The sequence below is a fragment of the Cynocephalus volans genome, chromosome 10, assembly GCF_027409185.1.
Source record: "Cynocephalus volans isolate mCynVol1 chromosome 10, mCynVol1.pri, whole genome shotgun sequence".
NCBI lineage: Eukaryota > Metazoa > Chordata > Mammalia > Dermoptera > Cynocephalidae > Cynocephalus > Cynocephalus volans.
Window position 1 is genome coordinate 82,871,871 of NC_084469.1, and position 18,856 is coordinate 82,890,726.

The following is an 18,856-nucleotide window of genomic DNA, read 5'->3' on the forward strand; positions in this document are numbered from 1 at the left end:
AAAGGAACACACAGTGACACAGTTGTATGTTCTTGCAAAAGCTGAAGACATGAACAGATATACTTTTTTTATACTGGTATTTAAAAAGACAGCAGAGTAAAATCTGTAATCCATCAGAAGGGAGGAAGGTCATGACTGACTATTTCTGGGTATGAAAACAACTGTGCAGGATACAGTAAACAGAAAAAGGCATTTTTGTTCTGATGAAAGAGGACCAACGAAGTTTCTTCACTACCTAAGTGAGAGTGGCATCTTTTTTACACATACAAAGTTTTTCAAAAAAAACCCAGACTTGTATTGCTGGGTTCAGCAATTGCTAAAGTGAAGAAGCCCAAAGATTTAGGGGCACCTTGGTGATGTATTACTTTGGATAACTAAATCTCCCACACTCTGCATTTGATGTTTTCAGAGTTCTACAAAGACATGGTTGATATGTTAAAAAGAAGACGTTTGCTTACAACAATGCAAAAAGTAGAAATATGAGAGTACTCACTCACAGTGGAGGTGGAGAATTATTTTAAAAGACCCCTTTTTTATTTTTATTGCCTAACTTTGAAAACTTTAAGGCTTATAGAAAAGCCACAAAAATAATTCATAAAGTTCCTGTATATTCTACTCAACTTCCCCTACTCTTGTCATCTTACATAATCATATTATTGAAACAATTATTAAAACCAGGAAATGAAGTTGACATAAGACTACTAATCAGTCTATGGATCTTATTCAAATTTCGCCAGTTTTACCACTAATGTTCTTGTTTTGGCCCAGGATCCAATCCAGGATTCCACATGGCATCTAGTTTCCATGCCTCCTTAGGCTCCCCTAATCTGTAACAGTTCTTCAGTCCCCCTTTATCTTTCATGATTTTGACACTTCAGAAATGTCAGTTATTTTGTAAATTGTACCTCAGTTTGGGTTTGTTTGATGTTTTCCAATGAACAGACTGAGATTATGCTTTTTCGGCAAGAATATTGAGAAGTGATGTTGTGCCCTTTCCAATACATCCAATACATCCTATCGGGGAATACGTAATATTGATGCATCTTATCATTGGTGATGCTAATCTTAATCATTTAGTTAAGATGGAACCTGCTGGGTTTCTCCATTTCACCCTTTTTTTCCTTTGCAATTAATAGGTATCTTGAGTGAAAATGCTTTGAAATTATCCAATTTCTCCATTTGTCATCATACTTCCATCCAAAGGTGGTTCTTGCCCGCAACAATTATTACTATTGTACTTGTCTAATGGTGATTTTCTATTTCCATTATTTTATCTACACTTATTAATTGGAATTCTACTATAAGGAATAGTCCCTTCTCTCCCACTTACCTATTTATATCAGCATGGACTTGTGGATATTTATTCTATGTGTTATAATCCAGTACTATCACTTGTTTATTCAATCCTACTGTATATATAATTTCAGAATTGCCAATTCATATATCTGTGAGAAAACAATTTATTAACTACAGTACAATATTTATGTGCAGTTCTTCTTTTCTTTAGTCTTATAGTATCCAGTCAATGTTTTCCAAAGATACTTGGGTTAATTCTTTTCTTCTCCACTCTCTCAGTGTGATAATATTACTCATTTGTAATACGGTTGGGTTCATTTGTTACTGTTTATATTCTATTTTGGGTTACCTCCACATCTGCATTAATTTTAATTCATTATTTATGTTTTGGGTATATGAAACATTGCCATAGGTTAAGAGTCAGAGAGCTATACAAAAGGTCGGCTGAGGTAAGCACTGCTCTCCCCACTCAACCCTGTTATTCTTACCTATTTCTCCACTCTTTCCACCCTGTTCCCATCCAATCCCTGAAGGTAATCAATCGCATTACTTTCTGATTTATCCTTCCTGTATTTCTTCTGCACAAATGAGCAGATGTACATATATTTTTAATATCCCCTTCTTTCTTAAATGAAGAGTAGCATACCATACATGCTCTTTAATACTTTTCTGTTTTCATTATATTAGAAATTACTCCATATCAGTTCATAGAGACCACTATCATTCTTTTTCACAGCTGTATAGCACTCTATTGCTTATTTAAATAATCTCCTGTGTACAGGCATTTAGGTTATGGGAATTCCAAAATTCTCAATTATAAACAATGGTGTAATGAATAACCTTGTACATACATATTTTCATACTGTTGGAGGCAGTATTTCATACTGTTGGAGGCATATCTTCAGAGTAGATCCCTAAAAGTAGGACTGCTGGGTCAAAAGGTAAGTGCAAATGTGGATTTTTTTAGATGTTGCCAAATTCCCATCTAGAACAGGTGTACCCACCAGCTACATATAAGACTGCCTGTTTCCCACAACCTCACAAAATGTTTATCATACTTTTTAACTTTTGCCAGTCTGAAAGATGAGAAATGGTTCAATATCTTTTAATTAACATTTCTCTAATTATGAGTTAGTTTGAACATCTTTCAAATACCGAAAGGCCATTTTTATATGTTTTATATAAGTTGATTAGTCATGTTTTTCATGTATTTTTTTCTTGGGTTTTTGGTTGTCTGTCCTTCAATTTTTAAAAATTCTTGGATATTGGTTCTTTGTGCAAAATGTTGCTTTTAATTTTTATAGAATCTTATTAATCTTTTCTTTTCTTGCCCTTGGGTTGAGTCATAGTTAGAAAGCCTTTCCCACACCAAGGTAAAAAAGGAATTTATCCATGTCTTCTTTTAGTACTTGTATGATTTCATTTTTTACATTTAGATCTCTCATCTATTTGGAGTTTATTCTTGTATATGGTATAAAATACAGATTGGATTTTATCTTTTTCCAAATGGCTATCCAGTTGTTCCATCACTATTTATTTTAAAATATCCATCCTTGACCTTTATCATATAATAAATTTCCATATGTACTTGGGGATCTATATCTGGACTTACTGTTCTGTTCAACTGGTATATTTGTCTTTTTTTACACCAATATCACACTGTTTTAATTACAGAGGCTTTGTAATATGTTTTAATGTCTATTAGAGAAAGTCTTTCTTTTATGTTTTTCTGATTCTTCCATGCTTGTTTTTTCATATGAAGTTTATTATCAACTTAACTCCATAAAACAGCTTGTTGAAATGTTATCAGAACTGCATTAAATTGACAACTGACACCTTTATAATGTTGAGTTTTCCTATTTAAGAACAGGGATGCCTTTCCATTTGTTCAAATCTACTTTTGTAGAAGACCTCTTTAGTAGAAGGCCTAGGTAGAATTTTCTAGGCATATAATTATATCACTTTGGAAAATGCGAGGACAAATGTGCTCAATAAATACTTGACTAAATAATTATTTTAAAGCTCTTTCTGTAATAAAAAAAAATTCAACTCAATGCAATCCACAAGTGCTTGTCTTATTCTTAGTCAAAGGTTAGCACAAGTTAAGTCTATGAAAGGCTTTAAGCCCTGAAGTTTACAGTCTATTTAGGGAGACAGAGTGACAGGCAATATATTTAAGTAGTGTTACCAAATCCAATCCCTTCTGCCAAAATGTTGGGAGGAGATGGTGAGTGCTGCCAAGGTTCAGAAAGGGAATTGACCAAAGTGGTATGAAGTGTTACATTTGCACAGAATAATAAAAATGAAGAAATCCTTGTAAACCCACATCTGAAAAAAATATAAAATTCAAATCAACACGAAATCACAACTGAAGAAAGACATTTTAATTAGTTTCTCTGTTTATACTATCCATCTAGTAGGGTGGCTTCTGATACTCCGCTGCATTTTATTTTTTATTAATATCTTATCTATTTCATATGTAGGTCAAGCTAAAAATTATGATGTTACTATAAATCCAGTGTGTCCTATAGGTAACAAAGGGCCCTTGTTACCTTCCATTCTGTTGAGGCTGGAGAATATCCAACAGAAGTTGTTTAACTTCACTAGGTGACAGCTGATACAAGTCTTTGGCTGGCTTATCTCCTCCACGGATCTGTAGTTCATACTCCATAGCATGGATGATCCACCTGAAACAAAACAGGAAAAGCATGAATCAATAATTCTTGAAATAAAATCATCTTGTGCTTCTCACTGTAATGCCCTTAACAGCACTGACCCATCCAAAGGGGAATGAAGAAAAGGCCATTTGAATTTCCTGAACTGTTGATATAATTATTCCATCAAGATGTGTGACATGATCAGACTCTTAAAGATAAAGCTTGCTCTTGTACATGTGGTGAGGTTAAACATGAAAATAGGTCAGTACTTAGGTTCTTACCAAGTGAGATTCTACCAATTCGGTATGATAGTATACTGTACACAAATAGCTGCATTTTCTATATTTTCTTATCACTAGATACATACAAAAAACAAATGGTACATAAGCAATGCATTTTAAGAAATGGGCTGAGGCATGTTATTACGTAAATATTCCTTTCCCAGGAATAATAAACATTTTTTACCAATTTACTTTACTTTGCAGTCATTCCTTTGGGATTGGAGGAGACAGAGGAGAAGTACCTGCTTTTGAAATACACAAAGATACAATTAGTTATAACTTAATTATAGTAGTACATTAGAGAATGTACTTTAAACAATAGATTTCAGGAGAGCCAAAATATTTAATTATTTTAAGTGCAGGTAATTTTATTTTTTAATTTGAGAAGCTTTTAAAAAGCATGTTGGCAATTTCATCTCATTTCTTTCATTTATTGTATTCTGAGGAAAGAACTCAGATAAACTAGTTATGAAAACCAAAGAAAACTCTGGAAATAATACTGTGCCTTAGGGAACCAGAACTGTACCCACCATTAGAAAAAGCCAGGGAATTACTTTTACACAGCAGATTCCTATGCTTTATCCTTAAGTCCTTCAGTGAACACTGAATAATAAATAGAGACAGTGCAACTCAGCATCTGGAAAGAATGTGCCTTCATTCACCCATGCTGCTTGTCTCCCAAAGGGGGGCTGTTGTAGCCAGCCCACCAGGGGAAACCTCTAGTCACAGCAATGAAGATTTAAAGTGGCTAAGTCACTGCACTCAGATATAGCATTATCTTTCTCTTGACACACTTCCTTGAAAGACAATCCCCAAGGCTGTTGTGGGTACAGAGATGAAAAAAATTAGGTAGGTATATTCAAAAGATTCAAGTCCTTCTTTCTTTCATGGCTGACTTGCAAAATAATGGTGATGCGTTATCATGGGATGATTCTTATGTCCATCAGTGCAAAAGACAGTAAGAAAAACTGGTAAGTCTCCCCAGTTGAGCCAGAGGTGATATCAACCAGGCATATCTCCCTGCCTGCTGGACCAGCCACAGCCCACAAGGTAAAGTGCCCCATTTCTGTGACTGTTTCAATTTCCACTGCCCTAGGCTAACACAACTCTCAGTTCTTCCTATCTTCTCCCCTATCCTTTGTTGTTGCCATTTCTAGAAGTTGGGAATTTAGCTAGTATACCAGTCAATTGAAGAGTAAGTGCGGCAAAACATTAAAATAGATTATAGAGGCATAAGAGATACGCAGAATGGAAAATAATAATAATAAAAAACCTTGTTACTATTACCATTGATACTATATAACAAATACTTAATAATTGTTCACTGATAAGAGCAATAAAGATGATGAAGTATTTGCAAACAACAAAATAAATGGTAGAGAGTCTCCTGATATATGTAAAAACAGAACATGTAATGGGCCAAGCCCGTGGCGCACTCGGGAGAGTGCAGCGCTGGGAGCGCGGCGACGCTCCCGCCACGGGTTCGGATCCTATATAGGAATGGCCGGTGCACTCACTGGTTGAGCACCGGTCACGAAAAAGACAAAAAAAAAAAACCAAAAAAACAGAACATGTAAGAATTGAGAATTACCATTTGCATTTCTCTAATCAGTTTAAAAGAAACACTGGATTGAACCCATGTTATTGGCAAAGGCTAGGATCTTTACTTGGTCATCCACACTATTACAGACTGCATTTAACCAAAATCTTACATGAGCATGCAAGTCACAAGAAATAGTTATTTTGTATGCACTGACTTTAAAGTTGCTCATAAAATTAGCTGCTACAGCAACATTTCAGTTACAACATACTGTTCAGTGAACCTCTTCTATAAATAAAAATATTCTAATTTTTTATAGGCTAGATGCAGTTATCTTCTATTTATTATTTTATTTATTTTATTCTATCTTATTTATTTATACTTAAAACTTTAATTTAAGGCAGCTTAGAATAATGAAATACTGAGTTAAAAATGTAAAGACCTGTCTTTGATCTCCTCAACAAGTCAATGGGATGAAAAATGGAGATGTGAGGTACTGCTCTAGATTAAAAGTGACTTAAGAGACATACCCACTAATGCCATGTGTGGGTCTTGTTTTAGATACTGGTTTAAAAACAGACCAACAGTAGAAAGACATTTTGGGGACAATCAGAGAAATCTGAATAAGAATTGGGTATGTGGAGAGGGGGGTGTACTTCAAAAGATCATGGAAAGATTTGTATTATCTTTTAATTCTATTTTCCCACAACTTTTTGAAGTATCCCTGTATTAAGGAATTACTGCTAATTTTGTTGGGTGTGATAATGGTATCACGATTATTAAGAAAACATCCTTTTTTAAAACTACATACTCACTAAAATATTCAGAAGTAAAAGTCAAAATGTCTGGGACTTGCTTTATAATATACTACAGAAAAAAAAGCAAATATGGCAATATAACTAACAATTGCTTAGACTCACTTAAATGATAATAAATGTAATAATATGCTATAAATGTAACAAATGATATAAATGTAATAACTAATTGCTTATACCCACTTAAATGATGGGTATATGGGAATTTACAAAATAATTTTATTATTACACATTTAAATTCTTCATAATGAAAAGCAAAAATAATAAAGCCTAGGACCAAATGACAATGTATATAAAAAGGTTTTTGAAATTCTAAAGAATAATAAAAATTTTAGCAAAGTCCTGTTATATGACTTCTCAGACTTATGTTAGAGGAAGGTAATGTAAATTTTTAATTCAAGTCTTGGAGTTACTTAGACAAGCGCCACATTCAGTTACCTTCAGGAGGCATTCGCTTTTAAAATAAATAACATTTTTTATTTTTAAAAGGCTTACTTTTTAAAGTACTCCATTAACTAGAGTTACTAAAACTAAACAGTTTACCACATTTATCTTTTAAAATTCTTATACAAGTACCATACACAAAAATAGTTGATGACCTAAAAGTTCTTTCCTTTGGTTTACAAAATATCACAGTTCTGCGAGTAAATTATAGAAAACACTGTACTCAACAATCACCAAAGAAAGGCGACTATTTTTTCATTCATTCAAGTACAAATGAATATAATGTTTGTCATATTATTAAAATACATTTACTCATTTAAAAATATTCAGCGAACTAATCTTTTTATACCTTGGAAATCTTCAAAAGACTAAAATAGAAAGAGCAAAAGAGCCTTAGACATAAACTACTAAAATAGCTGTCAGAGACCTGGAGAAAGTAAATTACCAAGTAACATAGTTAAGACAACCAAAGACATTTTATCCATTTTTAGGAATACTAATAAAGAAAAGCACAGGAAACTCTTGACTTCTTACCCTCATTCCCACCGACAATGCCACAAAGCCTGATTTGACAACTCTAGCATAAAAGCATTTAAATGCAAAGTGGAGAAAGCAAGCAAGCAAATGTGGAAGGTCAATGAAGGTTATCCTTGGACCAGATCCTTATAAATTTAGTCTGTCTAAAGAACCAGAGACACGCTCTACTTGCCAATAAGCAAATGAGAAAGTGACAGATACAGACAGCTAACCAAATCAACCTTCATACATATCAAGGTTTGACTTGAGGACAATGAATTCCTCAGGACTGCTGGAAAAGTGTAAAGAGGTGGACTAGTATTCTTGTACAGTCCTGGGAATAAGCTTTACCTTCTAAAAAAAACTCTCTTGCTGTGAGGTTAGTTAGTAAGGACTACTACTGTGTGTGTATTGGCATTTTTCTTTCCAACATGTCCCAATCAAGGAGTGAAATATGAAGTAAATTACTTGGAAATCTGACACCATTAATAAATCAGAATGGCTGACATTTTCCGAAAAAATGCCATAAAGAATAGCACTGATCCTTGACAAGAAACAATTTTTTAACAATCATATTGAGATTTCAAGATAAGAAGGATCTGCTAAGTTTGCTGTTAACATGTAACTGAATGACTCCGTGGAAACATTTTACTAAGCCATACATTATGAACTGAATTGTATCCCTCACCCCACCCCTTCAAATTCACAGTTGAGGTCCTAACACCACTGTGATGTTATTTGGAGACGAGGCCTTTGGGAGGTAATTAGGTTTGGATGAGGTTAGAAAGGTGGGGCCCTTATGATGGGATAATATCCTTATAAGAAGAACACCAGAGAGCTCTCTTTCTCTCCACCATGTGAAGACACAGCAAGAAAGCAGCTGTCTGCAAGCCAAGAAGAGAGCCCTCACCAGAAATCACATAGGCTGGCATCATGACCTTGGACTTCCCAACCTCCAGACTGCAAAAAAATAATTTCTATTGTTTAAGCCACCCCATCTCTGGTGTTCTGTTATTGGCAGCCCAAGCTGCCTAATAGACCATATAATAGGAAATGGGAAAGGATGTAAGAAGTGGTTTGCTTGATTCATATTAATATGGAGAGGGTGCCAATTTGATGGGGCAAACTGAGCTTCCCGTTTGGTAAGTGGAGAACAATGACTCACTTCCTCTAACCCTAATCTAATCATAATAGAACAGAGGTGGGAGAGCTCCATCATCTCATTTCTTACCTCATATAAAATGTCAAAAGCAAAGACCTTTGAATGAGTATCAAACTATGCTAATGAACTCGGAGCTGTAATTACCTCCTCTTTCCTTTACTGCACAAGCAATGTTATAGGCTGGTACCTATGCCACAAATGCCTTCTCTAAGCATGGGATATGAGATCCACAGATGCAGTTTCAGACATTAGAGGACAAGATACATCTGGATCATAATTGCTTACAGAGGATGTCCTGGCAGTATGAAAAGCGGAGATGAAAAAGGCCCGATAACATATATCCTCAGGGGTTATCTCCCACTACAGCTTGACTGACAGATTTGCAGCAGAAAGCAGTTGATTGGAGGTCTTTACAGTAATGGGCCTGTCAGGAACTTGATCTATTTCAACATGAAAGCTGGAGCACAAATCAATAATGAGACAGCAAATCAAATCATTATCAGACTAGAATACCATTCCTGTGAGCAGGTTAATTTTATTCGCTGGAATGTCTGATAGCAGTAAAGTTGAAGAAATTGCATTGGTAGGATTAACCTCGGAAAAAAGAGAAAAGAAACATGGTGCTACTGGTTTGAAAGCAGTGGGTGATATAAGTAAATACATTTTTTTTAAACCGGAGAGTTTAAACCAGCCATAAAAGTTTACACAGTGCAGGTGAGTTCTGGGTAAGATATATCATGACTAAGGCAAATGTTCTTATTTCCTATGTCCATTCAGCCTAGTGAATATTGGTATTTCAAGAAGAATGTGGTATCAAAATCTAACTGAACAATCAATCTCTTTAATCACAATTAACATTTAAAGGAGAACGATAGTAAAAAGCCAGATAAGAATGAGTCTGAGATGCTTTATTGCCCTATAAGGAAGCAAAAAAAGAATATATTTTATAAATCCTCTCCCCACCTTTCTTTTAAAATCATGCTATAATATACAAAGGACCAATTTAAAAGCAGCTACAACTTCAACAATTTATAAAAAATTTGACACGCAAGGACTCTATAAGTGAATAATTTACTCACTAATTTTAAGCAAACTAAAAACCTTCCAGAGACTAATTCAAGGTAAATTTTGTAAATAAACATACTGAGTATGTATTTGCTGCTGCCAGTAAACAAACATGCAAGGGGACCATTCACTTTATGGATCTGAGGTCTAAACAGAAATTATTAAGGATCAAGTACAATAAAAATATATAAAAAGACACTTTTGTGGGCACTATCACAAGCCTCATACACTAAATAATTGCAATTCTCTGAAGTTGTCTGATATCCCTAGAGTAGAAACAGCATTCCAAAACCTGTCAATGTGGTAGGAGAGCACTGTGGCAAAGGTATAAGGGGATTTTAGAGTGTTTGCCATGTGTTTCATGAGGTCCTACCAGGTGATGGAGAGACGAGACCATGTCAGATGGCAGCAGGGAATCTCAAAGGGATTCTGAGTTAACGTTTCTGTGTAAAACGCTTTGGGATCATTCAGTTGGGCCCTACAGGAGACTCAACCATGGCTGAAAGGGACATCTCCTCCAGGGTGAGCATCCCCTGTGGAAGCACAGGACCTTTGCAAACCTGGGACAAGAGGACAAGAGGACAAGTGAGACAGAGAGAGAGAGAGAGAGAGAGAGAGAGTGTGTGTGTGTGTGTGTGTGTGTGTGTGTGTTTGCTGGGATGGGAAGGTTCCTCTTATGGATTCTTGGGATTTGTGGTACGTAAAAATAACTCCCAAGAGGCACCTGTTCCCCAAAAGCCACAGAGAGAGGACCTCAAATTGCCAAATGTCACAGGGATAATGTTGACGCTTTACCCTTTGCAAAACTTTGTCACATTCCTTACCCAGAATCAACACAATCTGACAAGGAAGCCAAAGCAGGTATAACTTCCCTGTTTTATAGACTGGGGAGCTGGAAGAGGGGCTGGGAAGCATGAATTCTGTAGCTATTCACACTAGTCCTGTGAGCATGGGCAACTTACTTAGCTCTGCTGAACTTCAAATAGCCTGTCTGTAAACTTACAGAGTTTTTGTGAGAATTACATGAAATAACCCAGAGGTCAAGCATCCAGAAAGTGGCCCACAGTAAACGTTAGACCTCTTCCTCTGAGAAAGGATAACTTACTTTCTTGTGTGTGTGGTTAATATGTTGAAACTCTCCATTTGCCAGAGGTATCCTACAATATTACAAGGAAGTGAAAAGCTTGATCTATAACTTCTCTCAACTTTTCATAGCATCTTAATATATCTCTTGTAGTATACAAGGAGCTAACTTAGAATCAGTTCCAAATCATCCTCCCTTCCTTGGTCTCATGAAGAATAAAGGTGCAAAACCTCATTTCTTAGGTTTATTAACTTGTGTCTTACACTGTAAAATGTTAAACAGTACTTCTCCTAGACTGGAGGGCTTTAACAAGACAAAAAACATCTGGAGCCCATGGCACATCACAGTTACTACAAGAACACTCAAATGCAACATGGATCATAAATTGAAATCATGCAGAAGAGACCATAAAGGCCATAAGGTTTTAGAAATAAACATTAAAGTCTGCTTCTGTGAGAAAATGGCAACAGCACAATAAGCAAAAACACACAAAAAGTACTTAAAACTAAAGAATGAGAACTTTGGAGTTAGGCAAACCTGTGTGTAAATCTCAGTTTATTCACTTACTGGTTTGACTTAGGCCATCTAAGCTCTCTGAGTGTCAGTTTCTTTACTGTAAAATGGGGTCTTAGTGCTTACCTCTAAATTGTTGTAGGGGTTAAATGAGATAATATACATAAAGAATTTTTAGCACATTGCTTAGCATATAACAGATATTCATTAAATAATATTTGTAGTTATAATGAGTGAATCACTTTACATGTTTCTCATACTTGTATCTACTTAGATCTTTACTGGGAACACTGTTTAGAGAAGTACGTTGTAAGGCAACCTGTACTATCCTCTGTTGTGTTTAACCTTTAAGCACCATTCCATTAATAAATAAATGGAGAAAAGTGGTATGTTCTGATATCTTCTGCATGTATGACTGGACTTTCATATAAACAAGACCCTGTTTAACTTGGCTATTTCCTGAAGGACGTGACTTGAATTCTTTTATACTTAATTCCAATATCACGTGGCATAAACCAAGTGTATTTATCAAAATTAGAAGAGTCCTTTATTTCTCTCTTTAATGAGTACAAAGACATGCTATCTTTTGTTTTTCCTAAATTATCCATCAGTAGCTCAAGGCAAACCACTTGACTATGTTTATATCATATATATTGAACAACTGAATATTTACTGAACATTTCTAATGAGCTAGACCATGATAATTATAGGCAGTAATACAAGATCTAGTCCCTATCCTTAGCAGAAGTGAATTTCTTAAATTCACTTATTAAAAAATATTAGACTGCTCCTCAACTGAAAATTTCCCAGTGATTAGAGCTGACCCTGTGAGACCCACATGAGATAGAAAGGTACATAATGCATTGAGCAAGAACACTGTTAGTACTCACAATGGGATAAAATGCCCCAGTTTCAGGATGAGTCTCAGGACAGTGAATAGTTAAAGTTTCATAGCAGATTTCTTCATGAGGCAGTTTTATTTTGGGTAACACACAGTTTAAGGAAAAAGTGTATGCTATTTCTCATGGAAGGCACTGAACATATTGAGTAGCAGATATAAAAACTATTTTTTTTTTCTTTTTCTTTTTTTTTTTTTTTTCGTGACCGGCACTCAGCCAGTGAGTGCACTGGTCAGTCCTATATAGGATCCGAACCCGCGGCGGGAGTGTCGCCGCGCTGCCAGCGCAGCACTCTACCAAGTGCGCCACGGGCTCGGCCCTAAAAACTATTTTTAGAATAAACTAAACACACGTTCCTATGATGAGAAGGAAGCTTCAGGTCAGTTTTGAATTCAAGAAAGAAAATTACATGGGATTTGTGAGAGGACATACATTAGTCTAAAATGCTGAAAAGCAGCAAAGGAAAAACTGCTAGAGACTAAAAAACACAGCACTGTAAAATCTTGGGAAATTGTTAACCTTTACTCTAAGGCTTTGTTTAAAACTCTGCAAGGATGACTATCACTTGAAAAGGCTCTCCTGACTAGAACATTTATTACAAAGAATGTGCTTTGGAAGAGTTATAACCCATACTTCTCAGTCTGTCTCAGAGAAATGTCTGAGTCTGTGACAATAGAGTACTTTCATACCACGTATGGAGATGCAGAATCACATTTTTTTTTCGTTTATAGTCAACTCACATGGAAGATCCATTTCCGTACCCTCATATGTAGTCTAGAGGTTGTAGTTGAAAACATTAGAGCAAACAGAGACTGAACAAATCAGGTTATAATTCAAAGTTCTTATAATTGATTCAGAATACCTCTAAATCTTTGAAAGGGACAATTTTAGGGGATAAAAGTGAAGGTCAAGTTCTATGCAGGTACAGTCATTTACTTTCAATCAAAAGAAAGAACAGATAAAGAATGGGAAATTCACCTGAAATACACCATAGTTGAAATCAGGCAAATATCAAGCTAAATTAAAAATTTTAAATAATACTGAAAAATATAACTTAGAAAGCAGAAATCTCCTAGAGAAAATAACTGACACCAATTTGATGTACATTTTCCAGATACTTTTCCACACATATATCGCACATATATATGTACAGAATTATTATTCTTTTACAAAAAGTGGAACAATATATTTGTGACTTATTTTTTCATTTAATTTGTCTTGGACATTTGTATAGAATTTTATCTTGTTCTTTATAACAGCTTCACTGCATTTTACTATTTGGCTGTAACATTACTATTTGTAATTATGTTACTGATGGACATCTGAGTTGTTCCCAATGTTTCACTATTTCAAACAATGCTGAAATGAAGACTACTGTAAAATATATCTTTATGTACTTGTGCGAGTACAAGTGGTCTTCAAAAAGTTCATGGAATGATTCGTATTATCTTTTAATTCAATTTTTCCATGAAAATTTTGAAGTATCCCTATATTACTACAGAGTAAATTCCTAGGATGAAAACTGATGAATCAAGAGGTAGGCAGATACTGCCAAATAAGCAATGAATTTTTTATATGTAATTTTGAAGGAAAAAATGGGTAATAATTTTTCGGAAAGTGTTTCATATTCACATGTAAAATTAAAACTAAGAAATGAAAGGGAAATTGATCCAACAATAAACAGAAAAGGAAAAATGTGACAAGAAAGCATGGTAAACAGAAGACATAAAATGTAGGAATAAGTCAAAATGTAAAAGAAATAGCATAAACATGAAATATATATTTTTATTAAAATATATAACAATGTGCATATAGTTAACACTACTGTACTGTATACTCAAAAATGGTTAAGATGGTAACATTATGTCATGTGTTTCTTATAATAAAAAATGACACTCATTACATTAAAAATAAATATAGCACAAATGCCAAATATTTTATACATATATATACACACATACATATATACAAAATTGTAAAAGAACATTGAATGTAAAGGGATGGAAGACAGTATGCCAAGCTAATAATGACAGATAAAAAAAAAGCAGACAATGGCAGCAATGTTGGACAAAAGCTTGTTCAACTGGTATTTTTTATGAATGGTAATAGTATCATGGTTATGTTTTAGAAAAGTACTTATGTTTTAGAGGTACACGTTGAAGTACTTAGATTAGATGATATGATAGATTTGCCTTAAAAAAATCTAGACGGGGGTAAGTGGTAGGTAGGGATATAGGTGAAACAACATTGGCCATATGATGATATTGTTGAAGATGGGTGACAGTACGAGCACACAAGGATTTATTATACCAGTTTCTATATTTTGTAGCTGATTTAAATTTTTTAAAAAAAAGAGTTGAAAAGCAGTAAATAACACAAAGGAAGATATATTGATAAAAGCTATGAAGTAACATAGATAAAAACAAAGTTTTAAAATATATAAAAGCAAAACTGATAAAAATGCAAGGAGAAATTGGTTCATCCACAATTATGAGAAATTGTTCAGACTTTTATCAGCAATCAAGGATCAAGCAGAACAGAAATAGTAAAAATATTGATAATCCAATTACACAGTTAGCAAACTATACACTTATTCACCCTCACACACATACACATATGTTTGCACCCAACAAAAAGAGAATATATATCCTCTTCAAACACTTGAGGAACACCCTTAAAATTGGCTACCTGTTAGGTTACTCTACATGCTGAGGTACCATTTTTTTTAAATTATTTTAATTGACATTATTATGCATACATATGGGGTACAATCTAATGTTTTGATACATATGTATGTTGCATAATAATCAGGTTCAGGTAGTTAATGTATCATGCTCAGGTATCTTTTGACTCTTTTACAATTAGGATATATTCAAATTAAAAACATATTTAAAAAAGAAACATTATACTTCATTAGGTTGTAGTAGGCTTTTTAAACATATGATCTCATTTCATTCTCACATGAAATAATGAGGCTGGTATTAAAGTATGGCTAGAGAGGTTCAGTCATTTATCCAAGGTTACCAAGATGATGCATGGCAGTCAGGACTTGAACTCAGCTTTGGTGAATGCCAGAAGCTGGTCAACTTTCCCTATACCACACTGCCTCCCAAAATTCTTGATTAAGAAAATTCAAGATCACCAGACCCTTACTTTCAATTTCTTCTCCAAACAGAACACTTACAATATTAAAAGTTAAAAATTACATTTTTTTTTTTTTGTCGTTTTTTAGTGACCGGCACTCAGCCAGTGAGTGCACCGGTCATTCCTATATAGGATCCAAACCCGCGGCGGGAGCGTCACCGCGCTCCCAGCGCAGCACTCTACCGAGTGCGCCACGGGCTCGGCCCTAAAAATTACATTTTGGTGGAGAATGGATGCAGAATATTCTTAAAGGGACCAAATTTTTATCAGAGTGTGTCCTTCCAACACTCAGTTTTACTAATAACTATTCTTCTTTTAAGGCTTATCCATTTTATTTATAGGAATTTTTACGAGTATCATGTTTAGTGTTTTACATGATGCAGCCATTGATTTTACCAGAGAACAGATTTACTTCACTATGTCTAACTTGGGAGTTAAATGAACATGAGGATTCTTTCAGCCCACTGGTATTTATTTCTTCACACCACCAGATGTTGTCTCCATGGCTTAGGGGAAAGATGCACTTTACTAAATACCCACCAGATAATGAAGCCGAATCTGTTAGAGGACAACTTGAAAAATTTATGCAAATGCAAAGCAGTTTACTCACCCAATTCGTATTTTCAGCATGCCACTGAATAACTCGGGATTATTGGAGATGATCCAGCCAATATGGATGACCAGTTCTTGCTGAATGACAGCTTCCCTCTCATCATGGGTATTACACTTATAATAGATGATGTTCTTAATTACTCTTGGAGACAAAGGATTAGAGATAACATCTTCTTCATGCCCAAAGGCACCCAGAGTTACCTATGAGTTGCAGAATTTTATTACAAAAATCTCCTAGCTAGTAAAAGATAAATGAAAAAAATTCAAGGCTCAGCATGACTGGCAGGCTGAAATTACTCTACACAAGCTAGGGAATTAGGTAGAATAACTGTTCCTGCTATTTATTAAAATGGCTTTCAAAGCATGACTCCCACTGGAGTTCATGATGGTTCAGAGTCTGGTCTAAAATATAAGGGCAGGTGAGGGTCCCCGTTAGAGGTGTGGAGGTGAGTGGATAAAAGCAGGGAAGGAATATAAATAACTATTAAGAGAAAATTATTCTGAATGACTCTAGTACTAGAAATTCTCCAGAGAAACCAGAATACATTGAACAGTTTTACTCTACTGCACAGTTTACACAATTTAAGTATTTTAGAGATGCACTTTTTGATTCTTTTATAGTTTCTTTTGCTCTTTAACAACTGTGACCTTTATCAAAGGCAGGTTTGAGGTCACATAGTTCTTGTGTAACCCTCACTTTTCCTGGCATATGCTAGGCAACTAGTGAGTGCTCAAATATGTGGCAATAGATCTATCACCTGTGTAGGGGAATGAACAAGGCTGTCCACAAGCCTGGGAAAGGAGAAAGCACAGAGAGAAATGGCAAAGAAAACTCAAAGCAGAAGGTGTAGCTAAAGCCGGCAGGAGAAATACTCTGGTTTCTCTCTCTCCTTGACATTCTGACTCCCTGAGGAGTCTGCAGGCCCTCCTTCTTCCTCATTATGTCTTTGCATCTCTATGTACAGTGCACAATTATAATAAGCAGGACAAAGAAGAGCATATCAAAGAGCACTCGTGTTTTAACAGACAAAAGAAGAGGCAGAACATGGAGGTCTTTTGCCCCAATTTTGTAATGGAGTGAAAACTGAGTACTGCTAGTTTATTATATCATGAGTGCTTCCAACCAGTTAGTCTGTGTAATTACTTTTATTAAAATGTCAGTGTGTAAAGAAGAAAACAAACAGAAGGCACATCGTTGCCTCTGGAAGCAATGATGACTAAACCACTATTTCATTCCAGAGAGCTTGAGGTGATCTGAAACTGCTTTGTAGAAACAATATTACTTCAGTTCTCGAGGAGGCATTAATAAGCAAATGGAAACTTTGAGTGCTCCATTCTCATTTCTTTTTTGTAAAGGTATGATATGCAGTCAATGAATGGACTTCATGCATCTGGTCATGAAGCTGAACCGTTAGCCCCCTGGCCTACCCAGCTCTGTACGTGACTGCTTCCCTTGAGATATGCTAGTCTGATGGTCAGTGATCCCGTTACAGCCTCAGGACAGGCTCCAAGGCTTCCAACATGTAGAAGCAGGGACTCAGGACCACAAGTTGCAAGCCCCTCTAGACTCTACAGAGTGGACATGACCAACCTTAACATAATCCTTCTAGTGTCAGATGCGAGTGACCCCAAAGATCTCCGAAACCTTTAGAATGTTCATTGCAGTAGAATTATCTCTATTTTCAGATATACTACAGAGACCTAAAATCCAAGGAAAAATAGTTTCCCAAAGCCTGTTTAACTTTCTTTCAGAGGAGGCTTGGTCCAGGGCAAAAATACAAGACTGTGACGGGAGGTAAAGATTCTAGTGAGGAAAGGCACTGGATAAGTTACTTCCTGCACTTTGGTGATGGCCAGGGAAGAAAATTGTACCTCTTAATAATTTTGAAAAAACAGAAAATAACAATATATAAAAAGATATAACTTTTCCACAGGAGTTTTTTATTAGTACAATTATTTTTTAGTGTATTACAGGAAAAAATAAACAGCTATTATTCTAACATTACAAAAGCCAAATATCAGGATGAAATCATTTCAATCTCAATGAATTAAAAGCCCTGAAATATGAGCAATGGGTTGATTCCATTAAAGAGAGTTAAAGTACTTCACATTACTAAAGTTTATTATATCCTTAGGTTAATTGTCAGGAAAACACGATAAGGCACATATATTCCCAAAGAAGAGAAAGAAAGCAAACAGGTTTGCATTCTAAGCAAAGGATGATTCAGCCAGGTAATTAAGTTTATAGAAAACAAAACAAAAGATGAACAGCCATATCTCATCCTACAACCCACATGCATAGGCTCAAAACAACCCACATTCACCAAGTGCCTACTCCAAGGCAGGCCTCATGCTGGGCACACTGGAACACGTAAAGACAGGACTGAGGCCCTGACCTCCGGGAGCTCACAGTCTACCACAAGGTGAAAGACACACACTCAGGAGAATTGGGATCTAGGGCAGATTGTAAGAAATGTCAGAGGCCTGTAATGGGAACCTAGAGGAAAGAGACCACTGCTAATTGGAGATGGCTCTCTGAGGAGGAGGTGAAAGAGTTGGCCCTGATGGGTGGGCAGGAGCTGAGAGAGGGGGTCTAGAGGACGAAGGATCTCGGGAGCAGCATTGGCCTGTAGACCCTGGCTCGGCCTGAACACCAGTGCATTTCTAAGTGGGGAGGAAGATCTCATGTGGAGTAGAAGGGAAAACATGCTCTTCATTATTCACCTGTCTCTACTCCACCTATCCTAAACCTGCCTGGAGTACTTCATTAGGTATTATTACATTTCCCCTGTCAGCATCTGCATTGACATCAAGTTTATAGAGGAGTT

The 18,856-nt window shown here is 35.7% G+C and overlaps 1 protein-coding gene across 4 annotated transcripts in view; it reads right to left on the reverse strand.

The window, feature by feature from the left end:
* PHKB (phosphorylase kinase regulatory subunit beta) overlaps nt 1-18,856 on the reverse strand; it is a 217,241-nt gene that overhangs the window by 7,468 nt on the left and 190,917 nt on the right. For all 4 annotated transcript variants that reach the window (XM_063110493.1, XM_063110492.1, XM_063110494.1 and 1 more), the window contains 2 exons: nt 16,027-16,229; nt 3,849-3,983 (listed from right to left, as the gene is read on the reverse strand). In XM_063110493.1, the coding sequence (XP_062966563.1) occupies nt 3,849-3,983; nt 16,027-16,229 (338 nt within the window). The remainder of the gene's footprint in view (nt 1-3,848; nt 3,984-16,026; nt 16,230-18,856) is intronic.